At 56.5% G+C, this 16,360-nt stretch overlaps 2 protein-coding genes across 7 annotated transcripts in view; one reads left to right on the top strand and one right to left on the bottom strand.

The window, feature by feature from the left end:
- The window catches only part of FAM78A (family with sequence similarity 78 member A), a 42,942-nt gene extending 39,623 nt beyond the window's left edge, over positions 1-3,319 (bottom strand). Inside the window, exon 1 of one of the 4 annotated variants that reach the window (XR_014265445.1) lies at positions 2,875-3,313. The gene's annotated coding sequence lies outside the window, so the exon portion shown is untranslated. Of the gene's footprint in view, positions 1-2,874 lie in introns of all 4 variants that reach the window. The other 3 variants (XR_014265446.1, XR_014265447.1, XM_082468238.1) reach the window with 3 other exon arrangements.
- On the top strand, positions 1,708-14,978 carry PLPP7 (phospholipid phosphatase 7 (inactive)). 3 transcript variants are annotated; one of them, XM_082468258.1, is made up of 2 exons: positions 1,708-2,314; positions 13,672-14,978. In XM_082468258.1, the coding sequence occupies exons 1-2, from the start codon at positions 1,864-1,866 to the stop codon at positions 14,034-14,036; spliced, it is 816 nt and encodes a 271-aa protein (XP_082324384.1). In that variant the 5' UTR covers positions 1,708-1,863; the 3' UTR covers positions 14,037-14,978. The 3 variants fall into 3 exon arrangements, with proteins under 3 accessions (XP_082324384.1, XP_082324385.1, XP_082324383.1); XM_082468259.1 differs by lacking the exon at positions 1,708-2,314 and adding an exon at positions 4,403-4,579; XM_082468257.1 differs by lacking the exon at positions 1,708-2,314 and adding an exon at positions 10,785-11,014.
- Positions 14,979-16,360: the final 1,382 nt, after the last annotated feature.

The raw sequence follows: 16,360 nt of genomic DNA, 5'->3' as shown, positions 1-16,360 counted from the left end.
CACCAGCCAGGTACGGAGTGGGGGCCAGACCTTGGGGGTGAGTCCTTCTGAAGGGGGCACTCAGAGGGAGAGAGGACTTTGCCTTGTTTGTTAAATAGGATCAATTCCTAACCCATAGGCTTAAAGGCTCACTATGTGGCAGGGACCCTTCTCAGCATTTTACAAACATCATCTCACTGACTTCATAACAGCTCTTGGAAGGTGGACACTAGTGTTCCCATGTTACAAGAGGAGAAAACTAGGCCCAGAGAAGCCAAGTGACTTGCTTGAGTTCCCACGGCTAGTTGGTGGCACAGCCCCAGGTCATTCCTCATCTTTCTGACTCTGGAGCCCCCAGGCTGGTCCCCTGTGACCACAGAGCACTCACTCCCACCCCAGGCAGCTTCGTGTCCTTGGGAGGCTCTGGACCTGGTCCCTGGGAGGCTGTGGGGTGGGCCTGGGGCTTCATGGGGGTCTCCATGCTTGGAAGGACTCCTGCCTTCATTCCAGCTGGGCAGACAGGCCTTGGGTGCCGTGAATCATGAGACCAGGGCGTTCACCCCTGACTCTGCTGCTTGCCCTAAACCAGTGGCTTCCCCTTGAGCCCAGGCCCAGTCAGCCCTAAGAGGGCTGTGGAGACTTTGGGTTCCTGCAGTCAGGGAGGCCAGACTCAAACCCCAAATCCTCGGCTGGGCCCTCGTGGTCTGCCCCTCTCTGGGTCTGCAGCCTCTCCCGCCCCCTCAGTCCATGTACTGCCACACGGGCCCCCAGACCTCACAGGAGGGCAGGAGGTAGGCTCTCCCTTGCCCAGGAACTCTCACCTGCCTTTCCTTCCGGGGGAAAGCCCTCCACAACTCCCAGGCCAGGCCCGGAGCCCTGTTCTATGATCCTGCAACACGTCTGCACACTTGCAATCATTCACACATGTCATTCGTTTAATCCCCGCTGAACTATGAGCTTCCCGGGGACGGGGACGCACGCGATGTGTTCCATTTGCTGCAGTGTTCCAGGCACCTAGCACAGGTCCAGGAGCTCGGGAACTAGTTACGGGCTGCCTGAAGCTGCTTTAGTGATCCTGTCCTTCGCAAAGCTTCCGGACAGTGGAGGCCACCTCCGAGGGGCAGATCCATTACCAACCAATTAATTACCCCTCCCTCTAATGGAAATCGAATCTTACAGATTGCCATTTGATTGAACGGTCATGCACTGAAGCCCAATTCAAGACTGATTGAAAATAAAAAAGCCCAGCCTGCCAGCTTAATGAAATGCCGTCACAGAGGGGAGGGGCTGGGCCCAGCCCCAGTGGACCCAGGGTGATGCTTTCAGTGACGTCATTCACTCCATCTGGTGTCCGGAGAGGCCTTTGGCCTGGGCTCCACCGTCTAGCCCATGGGACCAGGTCCAAGCTGTCCAGGCCAGTGGGTCAGGCGGGCCTGGCTCACAGGGGTCTGGCCTGCTCAGAGGGAAGCTGGTCAAAGCAGGGCTGAGTCGGGGGGCCCCCATCTGGGCCTCTGGCCTGGGGCACAGCCGAGGCCAGAGCATCAGGAGGACTACATTTCCCAGAGTCCCCCAAACCCCGGGAGCGAGCCATTGGAAGATTTAAATAGCCCAGGCCCGAGGCAGCCAGGCTGCAGCTGTGGACGTGTCCACCTCCTGGGTGGCTCCATTGGCGCTGGCCCACACTGGGGGGCTCGATTGGCTGCCCAGCTGGTACTGACGTTCCCTGGGAGCCTGGTGGCAGCCGGAGGTAAACAGCCATGTGCAGTCCCGCACTCTATATTTAACAGCTGCCGCAGAGCAGGAGGGGAGGCCGGGAGCAGGGGAGGCTCCAGGCTTCCGTCTTTGGAGAGAAGGGCCTCACAGCCAGGCTGGGTGACTGTCACCATGCCTGGCGCCCAGAGCCGGGCCCGGGCCCGGGACCGCAACAACGTCCTCAACCGGGCCGAGTTCCTGTCGCTGAACCAGCCCCCCAAGGGGGCGCCGGAGCCCCGCAGCTCGGGCAGGAAGGCCTCGGGCCCCTCGGCACAGCCCTCGTGCCCTGGCGATGGGGCCCGCGAGCGGCGCCAGTCTCAGCAGCTGCCCGAGGAGGACTGCATGCAGCTGAACCCCTCCTTCAAGGGCATCGCCTTCAACTCCCTGCTGGCCATTGACATCTGCATGTCCAAGCGCCTGGGGGTGTGCGCCGGCCGGGCTGCGTCCTGGGCCAGCGCCCGCTCCATGGTCAAGCTCATTGGCATCACGGGCCACGGCATCCCCTGGATCGGGGGTACCATCCTCTGCCTGGTGAAGAGCAGCACGCTGGCCGGCCAGGAGGTGCTCATGAACCTACTTCTGGGTGAGTGTGCCCGCCGTCCACCACCCACCCCGCCAGGCCCGGGGAGGGAGCCCACCCCAGCAGGACCAGCGGGGCCCTCAGAAACCGACTGGAACAATTTAATGAGGTTAAGCAGGGAGGGTGCCCCAGAAACAGGCAAGTCTCCGGCTTGGGGAAGAGAGAGCTGAGGATGCCCAGATGACAGCCCCCTGCAAAGTGAGGGCCTTGAGAATGCGGGGCCCCAGCGGGAACTTCTGAGGAAGGGCCCTGCTCTGGGGAAAGTGTACCGCCGCCCCAGAAGCAGCTTGAACAGGGGTGCTGGAGGCCGTGGCCTCGAGGGAAGTGGCCAGGAGTCTGGCGGGTGCTCTGCAGTGGGGTGTCTAACCCTGTAACACGCCATCCCATGGGTTGGGGTCCTTGAGTTCCTAGGCTGCTTGCAGGCAGCACTTGTGAGCTGCTCCCATCAACCCCCTGCTTGGCTCAGGGACCCTGCAAGCAGCCCAGGATCCTCCCACAGGGCCTGGGGATGCAGGGGTCCAGTCTGGGGCTCCCACCCACTCGTGGCCTCCTGGAGTCCTTACCTGCTGCTTCCCTGGGTGAGTCGCTGGAGGAGAGGAGGGCCTGGTGAGCTTTGGTTTGTTTTTGCGAAGTCTTTGTCACCAGCGTCTTTCAGTTGAGCTCTGCCCTGTGCCAAGTGTCACGTGGGCACCATGTGGAAAGCAGGCCTTCCCCTCTACCCAGGAGGTGATGCCCAGCCCCCATGCGGCCCACGCTGCAGCCACTTCCAGATCCCCCAGGTGCTCGGGGACCCTCTGCTGCCACCCTCCACGGTGGGCCATGTTGATCTCCTGGCCCTTCCCAGCACAGCCACGATTTGGAGCGGGAGGGATGGCTCAGGCTAAGCAAACACTGACAAGGGGTCCCACTTCCAAAGGGGTGTGTGTTGGGCCACTGAGAACTGCCATCCCAGGGGAAGTTGCAGTAAAGTGTGGCCCCCCACTCAGGTCTCAGAGCAGCTGGGGTGGACACTCTGTGGGTGGGATGTCTGGGGTGGACACTCTGTGGGTAGGATGTCTGGGGTGGACACTCTGTGGGTGGGATGCAGGGAGGGGAAAACAGCAGGTGCTCGTGCAGGAGGTAGCTGGGTCTGGTACCATCAACGTTTTCTTGTTCGTATTCCTAAATGATTTACATTACTTGTTATTATGCCAAATAAACAGTCCCATGTGACTGGTGCTATTACCATTCCCACTTTACAGATTAGGAAACTGAGGCTCCTGTAAATAAAGCAACCTGGCCAAAGCTTCAGAGCGGGAGATTTGCACCAGGTCTGAAGATTTGCACCTGACATCCAGGCCTGGGCTCTTTTCAGGCAACGTGCCCTGGGCTTGGGACAGAGGGACAGAGCAAGGTGGCCCAGGTGCTGGGCCGGGTGTTTGTCGGGGGGCAGAACCCTGGTCTCATTACCCACAGTTTCCCCGGTGCCCGCTGCAGCCTGACACAGAGCAGTAGCTCAAGAAAACTGTGTTGGGGGTCAGGTGTCCAAGGATGGGGGTGGGAAAGCATCCTTGAGCCTCCCTCTCAACCCTGCTCCCTGGACCCCATCTGCACATTCCTTCCGCGTAAGATGATGGAGGTGGTGAAGCTGTGTTCGTAATTTGCTCAGTGCTTACTACGTGCCTGGTTTTGCATAAACCACATCACCACTTCTACAGGGAGATGATTTGTCCAGAGCCACGTAGCTAGTCATTGATGGGGCCAGGACCAGAGCTGGGAACAACTCTTAACATCTTAACAATTTGTTAAGATGAGGCTTCTGGCTCTTTCCAGCAACCAGATTCTGTGGACACAAAGGAGTTTGCTTCATAGGATGAAGAGCAAGGTTCGAGGTGCCTCCCTTCTTGAATAAGAAGGACAGCCATGTCTAAGTTTTTAAAATCATCATTTATTGAGCTTCACTATGTACCAAGTACTATGCCATGAATGTCCTGTATTTAATGATTTTTAACTCTTTTTAATGACCGTGTAATGTAAGTATTAATACACCCACTTTACAGAGTTAACTGAGGCTCAGAGGGGTCAAGGAACTTGCCCACCCCCACATGCCCGTAAGTGGTAGATCTGGGAACCAAATCCAAGTCCTCCAGGCTGCAGACCCCTTGCCCTCCCCCCACCATCCGTCTGCAGGTCGGGCTGACCGCCCAATCCACGCTGAAGCTTGTGAGTAGCGAGGAGGCATCTGGGAAGAGTTTTCTCTTTTACCAGCACCTTTGCTGGCACATCCAGGTACCGACATGACAGAGAGATAAGAGCCTGGCACAGAGCAGCTGCTCAGAACAGGCAGGGCGGTCTGTGGGCCTGGGGCATTTCGTGGGGATGTGGACCCAGTAAACTGCAGCAAATAGCCAAGGCGGGTTAATCCCACAGCTCTGACCCGACCCGCCAAGAGGAGCTGCCCACACCACTCTCTGGCCGGGGAAGAAAGACCGTCCGTGGAGCGCAAACTGCACGGATCTGTCTATTCTTCAGTTTTTGGGGGCCTGGGGGGCCTTTCAATCCTGGAGCTCTGAGGTTGGAATGGACTTTGTCCTGGTCCTCACTCTGACCCTTACTCGATCTGGGCAAGTCAGTTCCCATCCCTGAGCTTCAGTTTCCTGATCTGGACATGGGGCTTCAGGACTGTGGTGGGGGTTCAGGGGGAGCTGGTAAAGCACTTAGCACAGTGGGTGGCAGGCAGACGTGGAAGCTGCAGGGCCCTGAGGGATGAGGGGGCCCTGCCTGGTCCTGCCTGCCCTGCTCTGAGCACCAGGGCACCCAGCAGAGTCCTGAGGGCAGAACGCTTCCTCTATACAATTGGCACTTGGGCTCTCCTTGGCCCCAAAGCGGAAAACTCAGGAGCCTCGGGAAATGGAGCTCCAGACACTGGACCCAGGAAGAGTCCCAGGTGGGCCAGGAGGAAGTTCTCTGCTCTGCTCCCTGCGTTTCTCCCCAAGGGTGTGCTGTGCTGCCTAGTCTCTGGAAACGTCAAAGCCAGAAGGGATCTTAGCAGCTGGCACAAGCTTGGCTCCAGAGTTGGCCGGACCTGAGTGCAAATCCCGGCCCAGCTGTGGGAGCCGGGGAAATGACTTTGCCTCTCTGAGCCTCATTTTCCTCATCTGTCTAGTGGGTTGCTGGGACACTTCCCTGAAGCATTACACGGAAGTGCATGGCTCATACGAATGCCAGTTGATGCTTGGGCATCAATGATCATCACCGTCCTCATCACCATTGCCAGCATCAAAAGAAGTCCCAGGTCCAGGGTCCCTCCAGGTCCCCTCCAAGCTCTAGGCACCTGTGAGATGACCTGATCCCCTCCTTTGTCCTTCCCCTGCAACACCCGACTTGATGATCCCAAAGGAGGCCAGGTGACAGGGGACCCAGGCCAACCCCGTTCACCAAGCCCATCCTGGTTCCCCCATGGGCCTGTCCTCAGTGGAAAATGGCTTCCATGTCTTATTTCCATGATCTATAAAAGAATCTTTATTGAAATGTCCCTGATTATAAAAACTATACATTCTTTTTTTTTCTATGTCATTTTTTTAGTTTTGGTTAAGTAGACATAACATAAAACTTACCATTTTAACCATTTTCAAGTGTATACTAGCATTAAGTACATTCACATTGCCGGAACTTTTCCATCTTCCCAAAGTGAAACTCGGCTCCCATTAAACATTAAATCCCCCTCCCCCTCCCCACAGCCCCCAGCACCCACCATTCTGCTTTCTGTTTCTCTGAATCTGACGAGTCTAGGGACCTCATATCAATAGCATGATACAGTATTTGTCTTTTAATGTCTGACTTACTTCACTGAGCAGCCTGTCCTCGAGGTTCATCCATGTTGTAGCAGGTATCACCATTTCCTTCTTTTTTAAGGCTGAATAATACTCCATGGTATGGACAGACCACATTTTGTTTATCCATCATCTACCTTCTGGCTATTGTGAATAATGCTGCTATGAACATGGGTGTACAAATATCTGTTCAAGTCCCTGCTCTCACTTCTCTTGGGTATAGAACCAGGATGGAATTGCTGGAGCCTATGTTTAATTTTTTGAGGAACCCCCAGACTATTTTCCACAGCAGCTGCACCATTTTACATTCCCACCAGCAGTGCAAAAGGGCTCCAATTTCTCCACAAGTGTTCTTTGCCAGCACTTTTCTTTTTATATAATAGCCATCCTAATGGGTGTGAAAAGTGGTATCTCATTGTGGTTTTGATTTGTGCTTCCTTAATGATGAGGGATGTTGAGCACCTTTTCCCTATACATCCTCATGGTAAGGAAAATTCAAACAACGACAGGTGATGAAAAAAGTGTTTCCCTTAAGCCCTTTCCCCAGGAATAACCTCCACTGCAGTTTGGGTCATGGGCCTCTGGATTTTTCTCTGCGCCCAAACTAACGTATCATATGCTTCTAAAATGACCTCCTGTGGCGTTTTGCCCAGCTTGGCCTCATTCTCATGGCCCTACTGGGCCTTCTGGGCTATGTACCTCCCATCTCGGCCCCCACTCCTCCCTTCACATCAAGCATGAGGGGTTCAGAAACCAGAACCTTCATCCTCAGCCTGGCAGTGCCGCCCCCGCCCACCCCAAGCATCTCACAGCATCCCCTCCCCGCCCCAGCCCCTGCTCACCCACCCTCCATATAATCTGTTCTGTCAGCTCTCCCACCCCAGCCCACCGGCCCCTGCTCTTGGGGACAGCTTAGGTGACAAGCCCCCAGGAGGTTTGCACAGCCTGTCCCTAACTGATGGGTCTTTAGACTGATCCCAAACCTTCACGGTCAGGAGCCCTCCTGCTGGAGACACCAGGCAGCTCCGCGGAGGTAGGACATTCTCCACGCTTCCCCCAGCTTCACTTCTCATCATCTCAGCGGGGCTCAGCGAAATGGTCCCTCCAGGCTAAAATACACATGACATAAAATTCACCATTTTCACCATTTCTAAGTGTCCAGTTCAGTGGCATTAAGTACATTCACATCGTTGTGCAATTGTCCCCACCATCTATCTCCAGAATTTCTTTCATCCTCCCCAACTGAAACTCTGCACCCGTTAAACACTAACTCCCCAGCCCCTGGCAACCTCTAATCTACTTTCTGTCTCTATGAATCTGCCTACTTTGGGGACCTCATAAAAGCAGAATCATGCAATACTTGTCTTTTGGTAAAAATAACTCTTTTTAAATGTGCACAAGTCATGCACCGTCATGGTAAGAAAAATTTTAATGCGGAATTACAGAAAGACACCAAAAATCACCCTCATCAACCCACCCAGCTAGAAGCACTGTTAACATTTAGCGTGGTGCCTTCCAGACTTTTTTCTCTGCATATAAACACATTAACGTCTTATTTTACAAAAACGGCATCCTACTGTAAATCCAGTTTGGTCATCGGCCTTTCCCGCTTAAACCCTATAGCTATCGTTCGGTGGCTATAAATACACATCAGCTTCATCATTCGCAGTGGCCCCAGAGTGCTCCACCGTTTAGACTTGGCCGCAGTTTCTCCTATCTGTCTCCAACGCAAGGGCATTGGGTTGGTTTGGGGTTTTCAGTGTTACAAAGAAAGCTGCAGTGGACATCCTTGATGTGGGGCACATCCCTAATCACTTCCCAAGGAAATAGTCTTACAGATGGAAGGCCTGAGTCAAGGGAGGCCTGTTGGAAAGACTTCTGAGTCTGAAGCCAGATGCCCTTCAGAAAGTTTAGACCTATTTACAGCACCCCACAGCACTACCGGGCTGGTTCCCCAGCTCCCGGAGAGGCCAGAATGGGGGATCAGAGGCCAGAAGAGCTGGGACCCCCTCCTCCCAGCCCCAGCCAGTGAGAGGTATCGGCTCTGTCTTTGCTCTTTGCAGGGCCCGTAGCTACCCCTCCCCCACCCCCAGCCCAGCCTCGTTGCCCTGCTGCTGAGCTGGTCCCATGGAGCACATCTCAGGGGAAGCAGCTGAGCGTGAGGGGCCGCGAGGGGTCCATCCCGGCAGCCCCCCAACCAGGCTGAGAGAGAATAGTGGGCACCAAGGCAGCACAGCAGGGCCTTGAGAACGGGTGTGCTTCCTGCCAGGAGGGTTCAGCCATCTCACCCCCCGCCCCGTGAGAGGGGTGGAGAGTGGAGATTATTGGGAGGGAAGGTGTGAGAGGTGATGGGGCCCAGCCCTGCAGCCCAGGCGGCCCTCAGAGTAGCTTCTGGGATGATCCCCATTTTATCAACGAAGGGAGGAAGCTCAGCGGGAGGGACGTGCCAAGGTCATGAAATTCACAAGCAGTCGACCTTGAGGCCGGTCTCTGATCCTGGAGCCCAGGTGCGCAGCCTCTGCCCTGAGGCCCAGGGAGGGTAGGTGACCAGCCCGGGTCACAGAGCAAGTCGGGGCAGGTGGTGTGGCTTAGGCTCCTCCTGACTCTGGCCCCTGAGCTTGCTGCCAAGAGGACCTTTCCCCACAGGGACCCCCTGCCTCCCTCCCATTCCAGGAGGGAATGTAGGTCAGGAAGCTCAACAGGCCGTATGAGTGGAATTCACGGAGCCTTGAGTGACGGAGCCATTTGCTTCTATTTCTGGGCCCCAGATTACGTGCTGACAGTGTCAGAATCAGAGTCACACGAGGGATGGCCGTGGTGCTGGAGGGGGTGCGAGCAGCCTGCGGGAGTGTTGCAGGAGAGGCTGTGAGTGGAGCGGCGAGGCCCTGGTGGCCACCAGCTCTGCTGGAGAACTGTCCCCCCATGGCCTCTTCTACACTCAACTCTCAAAACCAGACAGCAGCAGTGTGATGTGGGGAGAGGCTGTGGGCGTGCCACACCTTGAAAGGAGCCCCCGTGTAACTACTGCTCATCTTCCCCACCCTCACCGCCCAAGCCACCTGGCACCCTGCCAGCCTGGTTCACCAGCCCCAGGCCTGGCCCTCGCCTGCCATACTCAGGAACCAGCGAGGCCCAAGACCTGCAGCTCGAGTGAATGAATGAACCAAGCACAGGCTGGGCCGGGCCAGCTGGACAGCCAGGCTGACCTGATGGTCCCGAGAGGCCCAGGGCAGTGGGGCAGTCCCCACCTCATTATGGCCACAAGGGACAGAGCCAGCCAGAAAAAGCAGATTCCCAAAGGCCCAGATGTGGGGTTCTCAAATCACGGCACACAGAAGCCTCAGCCCCAGAAGCCTCTCGAGGGGGCAGGGGAGGGTCCCCCATCCCCCCCAGCTTCAGCCATGGGGCTGCCTCTTTCATCTGTTCACATACTGAGTCTCTGTGTATACTTAACATTGGGGAAAAATGTTTTGCTGCTAAAGAAGTTTGAAAGGTGTGGGTCTTGCTCAGTTCTTGGCCTGTGGGCCTTGACAGCCCACGAGGAGCACTGGGACACCTGGGGGGCCAAGGCACAAGCCCCCCTTGCCTTCAGCCGGCATGTGGGAGCGAGGCCCTGAGCACGGCATCCCCCTGGGCAGCCCATGGAGGCACGATGTTGCCCCTCCCTCCCGCCTTCCTCCTGAACCCAGCAGCTTCCTCTGGGCACCTCTGCTGTGGTTTACACTTGTCTGGGAAGGCAGATTTAAATCGGCAGGAACTTGCCAACTTGCTGAGCCCCGGTTTTCGGCTGAGAAACTTGGTCACCAATTAGATAGATGGCCCACATCTCCCAGTGGCTAGTGTCATGGTTTGATCTACCTTAGGGCCTGGGCCTGGTCCCCATTAGCCCACTCCAGACCCTGGCCCAGGATGCTCTGATTTTCCTCCAGGTGATGAGGGTCTCGGAATTTGGGCCACCTCATTTTGACCCTGGTGAGACCTCAGAGAAGGAAACCCTCTCACCAGTGCCCCTGCTTGATGACACCCAGCCTCCGAGGTCTGAAAGCCTTAAGTTGCTTACCTGGGTCAGGCCAGGCTGGGGCTTAGGAGTAATAAGAGCAGCTACGGCATCAACCGCCACATACCAGGCTGTTCTAAACACTTCACAGACACTGAGGAGCTCATTTCATCCTGTGATAACCCCTGTTACAGGTGGGTAGACTGAGCTCTGACAGGTGAAGGGACTTGTTCTCAACGAGCGGAGGAACCGGGACTTGAACCCCACCTGTGACTCTGAAACCTGCAAGTTTAACAGGTTTAAACTCTCTCTCCCAGGTGGAGAGAGCCTGTCACAAGGTGAGGGAGGGGCCTCCCTGGGCTGCTTCTCTGTCAGGCTCAGGGTCCCTGGGGTCAGATGCAGCCGCCTCCCTCCAGCTCCCACCTGCCCTGTTGGTCCCTCCCTCCTGCTGGGACTGTGACCCCCCCCCGCCCCCCCACGGGCTCCAGATGGCTCCCAGCCTGGGCCTGGCCTCCACCTGGGTCAGCAGCATGCGGACTGGGAGGCCTGGCTCCTGGGAACCAGTTGCCGTGGAAATTCGGGGCGGGGTGTGGAACAAGGGTCCCTCCCTCCCTTAGGCTCCTCCCCTCATGGCCTGGCGGCCTCTCCGTCCACCATTTCCTGCTTCTGCCCCCTTCCCTGGCTGGTCAGGCACATCCCAGGGTGGGCGAACGTCAGCTGGGCCTGTGGCTAGTGAGAGGGGCAGGCCCTGGGGAGGCCAGGGCTTCAGATCCCAAACCAGGAGCCCAGACGGCAAGCAGCAACCCTGCAGAGGGCAGGAAGAGAGTTCTGCACTGACCGGGGAGCGCGGTGTTACCTGGGAGCAGTCTGGACATCCAACGCTGGGACCGTCAGGTAAATACGCCAGGGCACCTCGGACGCTGCAGCCGTGGGTGTCCGGGGGTGTGTGACCCGGCAACTTTCAAAAGCAGGTTACAGAACGTTGTGTGTAGAGCACGTTGCAGCTTTTATTAAATCTATGCTCTATAGATGGAGAGAAGGTTCTGGAAAGGTGGCTACCTCTGGGTGGCAGGATTACAGGTGATTTTAAATCTTATTTTTTTTTTTATTAATTTATTTATTTATGGCTGTGTTGGGTCTTCGTTTCTGTGCGAGGGCTTTCTCTAGTTGTAGCAAGTGGGGGCCACTCTTCATTGCGGTTCGCGGGCCTCTCACTATCGCGGCCTCTCTTGTTGCGGAGCACAGGCTCCAGACGCGCAAGCTCAGTAGTTGCGAGTCATGGGCCTAGTTGCTCCGCGGCATGTGGGATCTTCCCAGACCAGGGCTCGAACCCGTGTCCCCTGCATTGGCAGGCAGACTCTCAACCACTGCACCACCAGGGAAGCCCTAAAATCTTATTTTTGTCTTCTATTTTGTAGATTTTCTACACTGAACATCTACTGTGTCATTTTTTTCCCAAAAGTTTTTTTTTGTTTTTTTTGTTTTTTTTCATTTCTGAGCGGTTGCAGGCCAACAAGTTCGGTGTCTCCTTTAAAGTTTCCAGGAAAGCTCCCAGAGCCAGGCTGCACTGAACTGTCATTTGGTGATAATCCTCCACCCTTCTCTGGCCCTCCTGGTGTGCCAGGCACCTGGGGGGGACCACCTCATCTGGTTTGCTGGGACTTCCCTGTTTTAGTCCTGGACTTCTTATGTCCTAGAAACCCCTGTGTCCCAGGCAAACCCAGGACAGTCAGTCACACTGCAGGCACCGTGTCAGACCCCGTCTGGGAGGCAGGTGTTTGGGATATCTTGTTACGGGTGAGGGAAGTTAGGTGACTTGTCCAAGGTCACAGTCAGGAAGCTCCGAGGCTGGGACTCGAACCCAGGTCTCTGTGACACTCACAAGCCCCCACTTTGGCTGACCGGGTGCCACTGTGATCAGCTGGATGGAAGTGGGCCCTTGGCGTGGGCCTTCGTCTAACAGCACAGAGAGGCAGAGCAGCCTCTCCAAGGCCACACAGCGGGGGGGGGTGGTGGTGAAGGCAGGACGGACAGAGATCCAGGTCTCCCCCAAGCTCCCCAAATGGGAAAGGAGCCCCCCGCTCTGGCTCCGCACCCCAGGCCAGCGACTCAACTAACAGTTGGAGACTGCCGTTCTGTGTCTGGCCCTGGGCATACGCCTACGAACAGAATAGATTTGGCTTGACCCGCCTTCTGTTAAGTGATGGTGGTGGGGAGGAAGTGAGGGGTTGACCCCGAACCTCTCACCACCCAGCGGGTTCCTTAGTTGCGGCTGGGTGAGTGCCGTGAGGAGAGCGTGGCGTGTCTGGAGGGCAGGGAAGGCCTCGCTGGGGGTGTGACATTTAGGCTGAGGCCTGGCAATGACGGAGAAGAAGTCAGAGGGAGGGAAAGGGAAACGTCCAGAAAGAAGGAGGGGCAGGCAGGGATGCGCCAACCTCCAGGGCTTCGTCTCGTCGTCGGTAGAATAAGGACAACATGGCACAGCTGCCATGGAGAGCGGTTCGGTGGCTCCTCAGAAAACTTTACATAGGGAACTCCCTGGCGGTCCAGTGGTTAAGACACGGAGCTTTCACGGCTGAGGGCCCGGGTTCAATTAATTCCTGGTCGGGGGACTGAGATCCTGCAAGCCACGAGGCGCAGCCAAAATAAAAAAAAATTATACATAGTTAACACATGATGGAGCAATTCCACCCATAGGGATGTGCCCAAAAGAACGGAAAACGGGTTCTCCACAAATACTCGTACACAAATGTTCATAGCAGCATTATTCACAACAGCCAAAATATACAGACAAGCCAGATTCCATCAACAGTGAATGGATAAACAAATTGTGGCAGGTCCAGACCATGGAATAATAGTCAGCCATAAAAAAGGAATGAAGTTTTGATACCTGCTACAACGTAGATGGGCCTTAAAAACATTACAGTACGTGAAAGAAGCCTGACACAAAAGGTCATACGTTGTATGATTCCACTTACATGAAACGTCTAGAATAGGCGAATCCATAGAAACAGAAAGCAGACTGGTGGTTGCCAGGGGCTGGGGGGAGGGAGGACAGGGGCCAACTTCTTGATGGGAACTGGGTTTCTTTTTGGAGCTTGATAGAGATGATGGTTGCACAACATTGTGAATATACTAAATGCTGCTGAACTGTACACTTAAAAATAGTTAATTGTGTGTTACATGAATTTCAGTTCAACTTAAAAAAGATGGCGATGGTTACACCCTGTTCTCGGGACTGGCGGGGCTTCAGTGAAGTCCTTTGAGAAAAGCCACCAGCCCGGGGCCCCGTTTGTCAGGATGAGATCCTCCGCCGGGCCCACAGTGGCCCACAAAACCCCTGATCGCCACTCTCTCATTCAGCACTTTTACCTCTCCGGATATCCCAGGGAAGGGCCTTCCAGGTAGAGGGAACAGCGCAAGCAAAGGCCCCGAGGTGGGACCCTGCTCGCAGGTCCGCGTGGTTCGAGTGAAGGAAGCCAGGGAACAGTGGGGGGAGAGCGTGCAGGAGGCGGCTGACGGCCTCCGGGGCCTCTCTCTCCTGCCCACAGCCCTGCTCCTGGACATCATGACGGTGGCGGGCATGCAGAAGCTCATCAAGCGGCGCGGCCCGTTTGAGACGAGCCCCAGCCCCCTGGACTACCTCACCATGGATATCTACGCCTTCCCCGCCGGACACGCCAGCCGCGCGGCCATGGTGTCCAAGTTCTTCCTCAGCCACCTGGTGCTGGCGGTGCCCCTGCGCGTCTTGCTGGTGCTCTGGGCCCTCTGTGTGGGCCTGTCTCGGGTCATGATCGGCCGCCACCACATCACCGATGTCCTCTCCGGCTTCGTCATCGGCTACTTCCAGTTCCGCCTGGTCGAACTGGTCTGGATGTCCTCCAACACCTGCCAGATGCTCATCTCCGCCTGGTGAGCCGTTCATCTGCGGCTCTGGGGCCGGGGGTGGCCCGAGGGGCAGCAGGAGGACATAGGGCTGGCAGGGGCGGGGGGACCAGGCAGCCCCAGCCCATCTCCCCAGTCTTGGTTGGAGGCTGGTGACCTCAGGTGGGCCCACCAGTGACCGGCACGTCCCTCCCATCATGCTGGGTGCCTCCTGCTCCTTCAATCAGACTCTGAGTCCCTCTGTAGACGGGCTGGGGCCCAGCTGCGGGGATAGGCCTGCTCCGCTTCTGCTCTGGAGGTACCAGGTGAGAACCAGGATGGCGGGAGAGGGGCCGAGTCTCATCTTGTCCTTTCACCATCATGATTGTTGAGTTCCTGGCTGTGCCCACCTGACCAGCGAAATGCCCACAACCCACCACCCAACACAGGTGCCATTGCCATTAACGGTCATCGATAGCTTAGGGCAACGCTTTCCAGAGGGTACCCCACCGGACACCAGCCTACAAGACACTTTGGGAAGAGAAATGGTCTTGTGGTCAAATAACTCTGGGAAGTGCTACACACTCTGTTGGACATTCACGAGGGCTGGGATTGTCATAAAGGCAAAGTCCTGTAGAAGAGCTTCCATGGAATCTTGTTTAATCCATGTTTCCTACACTTATTTGACTACAGAACCCTTTTCTCAAGGAAAAGCTATTAACCGCCCCCCAGGGAACCGCATTTCCCCAGGCGCATTTTGGGAGATGCTGCCCGGAGCGGAAGGGCTTGAGGCGTGAGCTGGCCTCTCCCAGCGCTGGGCCCCAGAGCCCGGGGAGACCAGGTGTCTGCGCCACCGCCTGTGGCAAGCCCAGGGCCCACGGGCATCGGTGCCGCTTTGGCCCCCAGGGGCCGGACTCCGTGTGACCTAATAGGTTGTTTCCAAGTCAGCCGTTCCGGACGTGCACTTCACGTGACAATACAGATGACGTGCAAACAGGCCCTCTCCTGTGTGTTTTTTTCCCTCGTTTGATGCAAGATTCCAGGTGGGAGAGTCCCTGTTAACATGGGGGTGGGGAGTGATTTCTTTACCCCCAGTCAGGCCACGGTGTCAGGTGGTCAGGGGGCAATGGGCTCCTAGACTTTTCCGGGCTGCCTGGTCCCTTCTCCCTGAGGTCCCTGCTGGGGCTCCCTCCGTCCCCGGGGCCCTGCACTGGCCACCCTGCCCAGAGCCTGGGTGGTGATCCGTTTGGGAAGCCCTCACTGTGGTGCTGAGGAGCTCTCCCCTGGGGGCCAAGCCCCTCTCACTCCCCGCTGACCCAGACCCTGCCCCCAAGGAAGTGGTCGCTACCAGGACAAGTGGAAGCAGGGTGAGGTAGACATCAGTGCCGATAGATGGTGGATTCGTTTCCTGGCTGCCGTAAGGAGGAGCCACAGCCAACCGGGTGGCTTAAAACAACAGAAATGTGTTCCCTCTCAGTTCTGGAGGTTAGAAGTCCAAACTCAAGGTGTCTGCAGGGCCACGCTGCCTCTGAGACTCTGGGTAGAATCCTTCCCTACCTCATCCAGCTTCCGGTGGTGGCCGGCAATCCTGGCTGTGGCCATGTCACTCTAACCTCTGCCTCTGTCGTCACAGGGCATTCTGCCTGCGTCTGTGTCTGTGTCTGTGTCTGTCTCTCCTCTTTTTTTTTGGCTACACTGTGCGGCCTGTGAGATCTTAGCTCCCCGACCAGGGATCGAACCCGTGCCCCCTGCATTGGGAGCACGGAGTCTTAACCACTCGACCACCAGGGAAGTCCCCTTCTTCTCTTCTTATAATGACAGCAGTCCTATTGGATTAGGGCCCACCCTACTCAGAATGACCTCATCTTAACATCTTAATCACATCTGCAAAGGACCTTTCCAAACAAGGTCACATCCGTAGATAATGGGAGTGAGGACTCCAACATCTTTTGCGGGGACACAATTCAACCCATAGCACGCAGGATCCTTTGGGGGGAAGGACAACTTCCTCTCCCAGCCGCCCCACTGGGACAGGACAGGGGTATAGCGCAATCCCATCCGAGGGTCCAGCTGCTGCTGATGAAGGGCATCGGATCTCCTGGGCCCAGAGCCCTCCGCAGGCCCAGCCCTCAGGCCTGAATACCTTCCCCTCCTGCTGCAGATCCCACACCCTCAGGGGTCATGGTCCCCCAAGACCGACGCCCCTGCAGGTAGGACCCAAGCCGCCCCTGCTCGCCCTCCCAAGGCTTCTCTCTGGAGCCTCCTTTGCGTCCAGCCCTGCTGGGGGTGCAGGAGATCTGCACCTTGTCTTTTCCCTAAAGGAGCTCGGGGATGCCAGACCCGGCTGGGCCACCACAATGAAGACCCCCCAACCTC

The sequence above is a fragment of the Balaenoptera physalus genome, assembly GCF_965194825.1.
Source record: "Balaenoptera physalus genome assembly, chromosome: 7".
In the NCBI taxonomy this organism is placed as follows: domain Eukaryota; kingdom Metazoa; phylum Chordata; class Mammalia; order Artiodactyla; family Balaenopteridae; genus Balaenoptera; species Balaenoptera physalus.
Note: the sequence above shows the minus strand (reverse complement) of the source record. Positions and strands in the feature narration are given on the sequence as shown.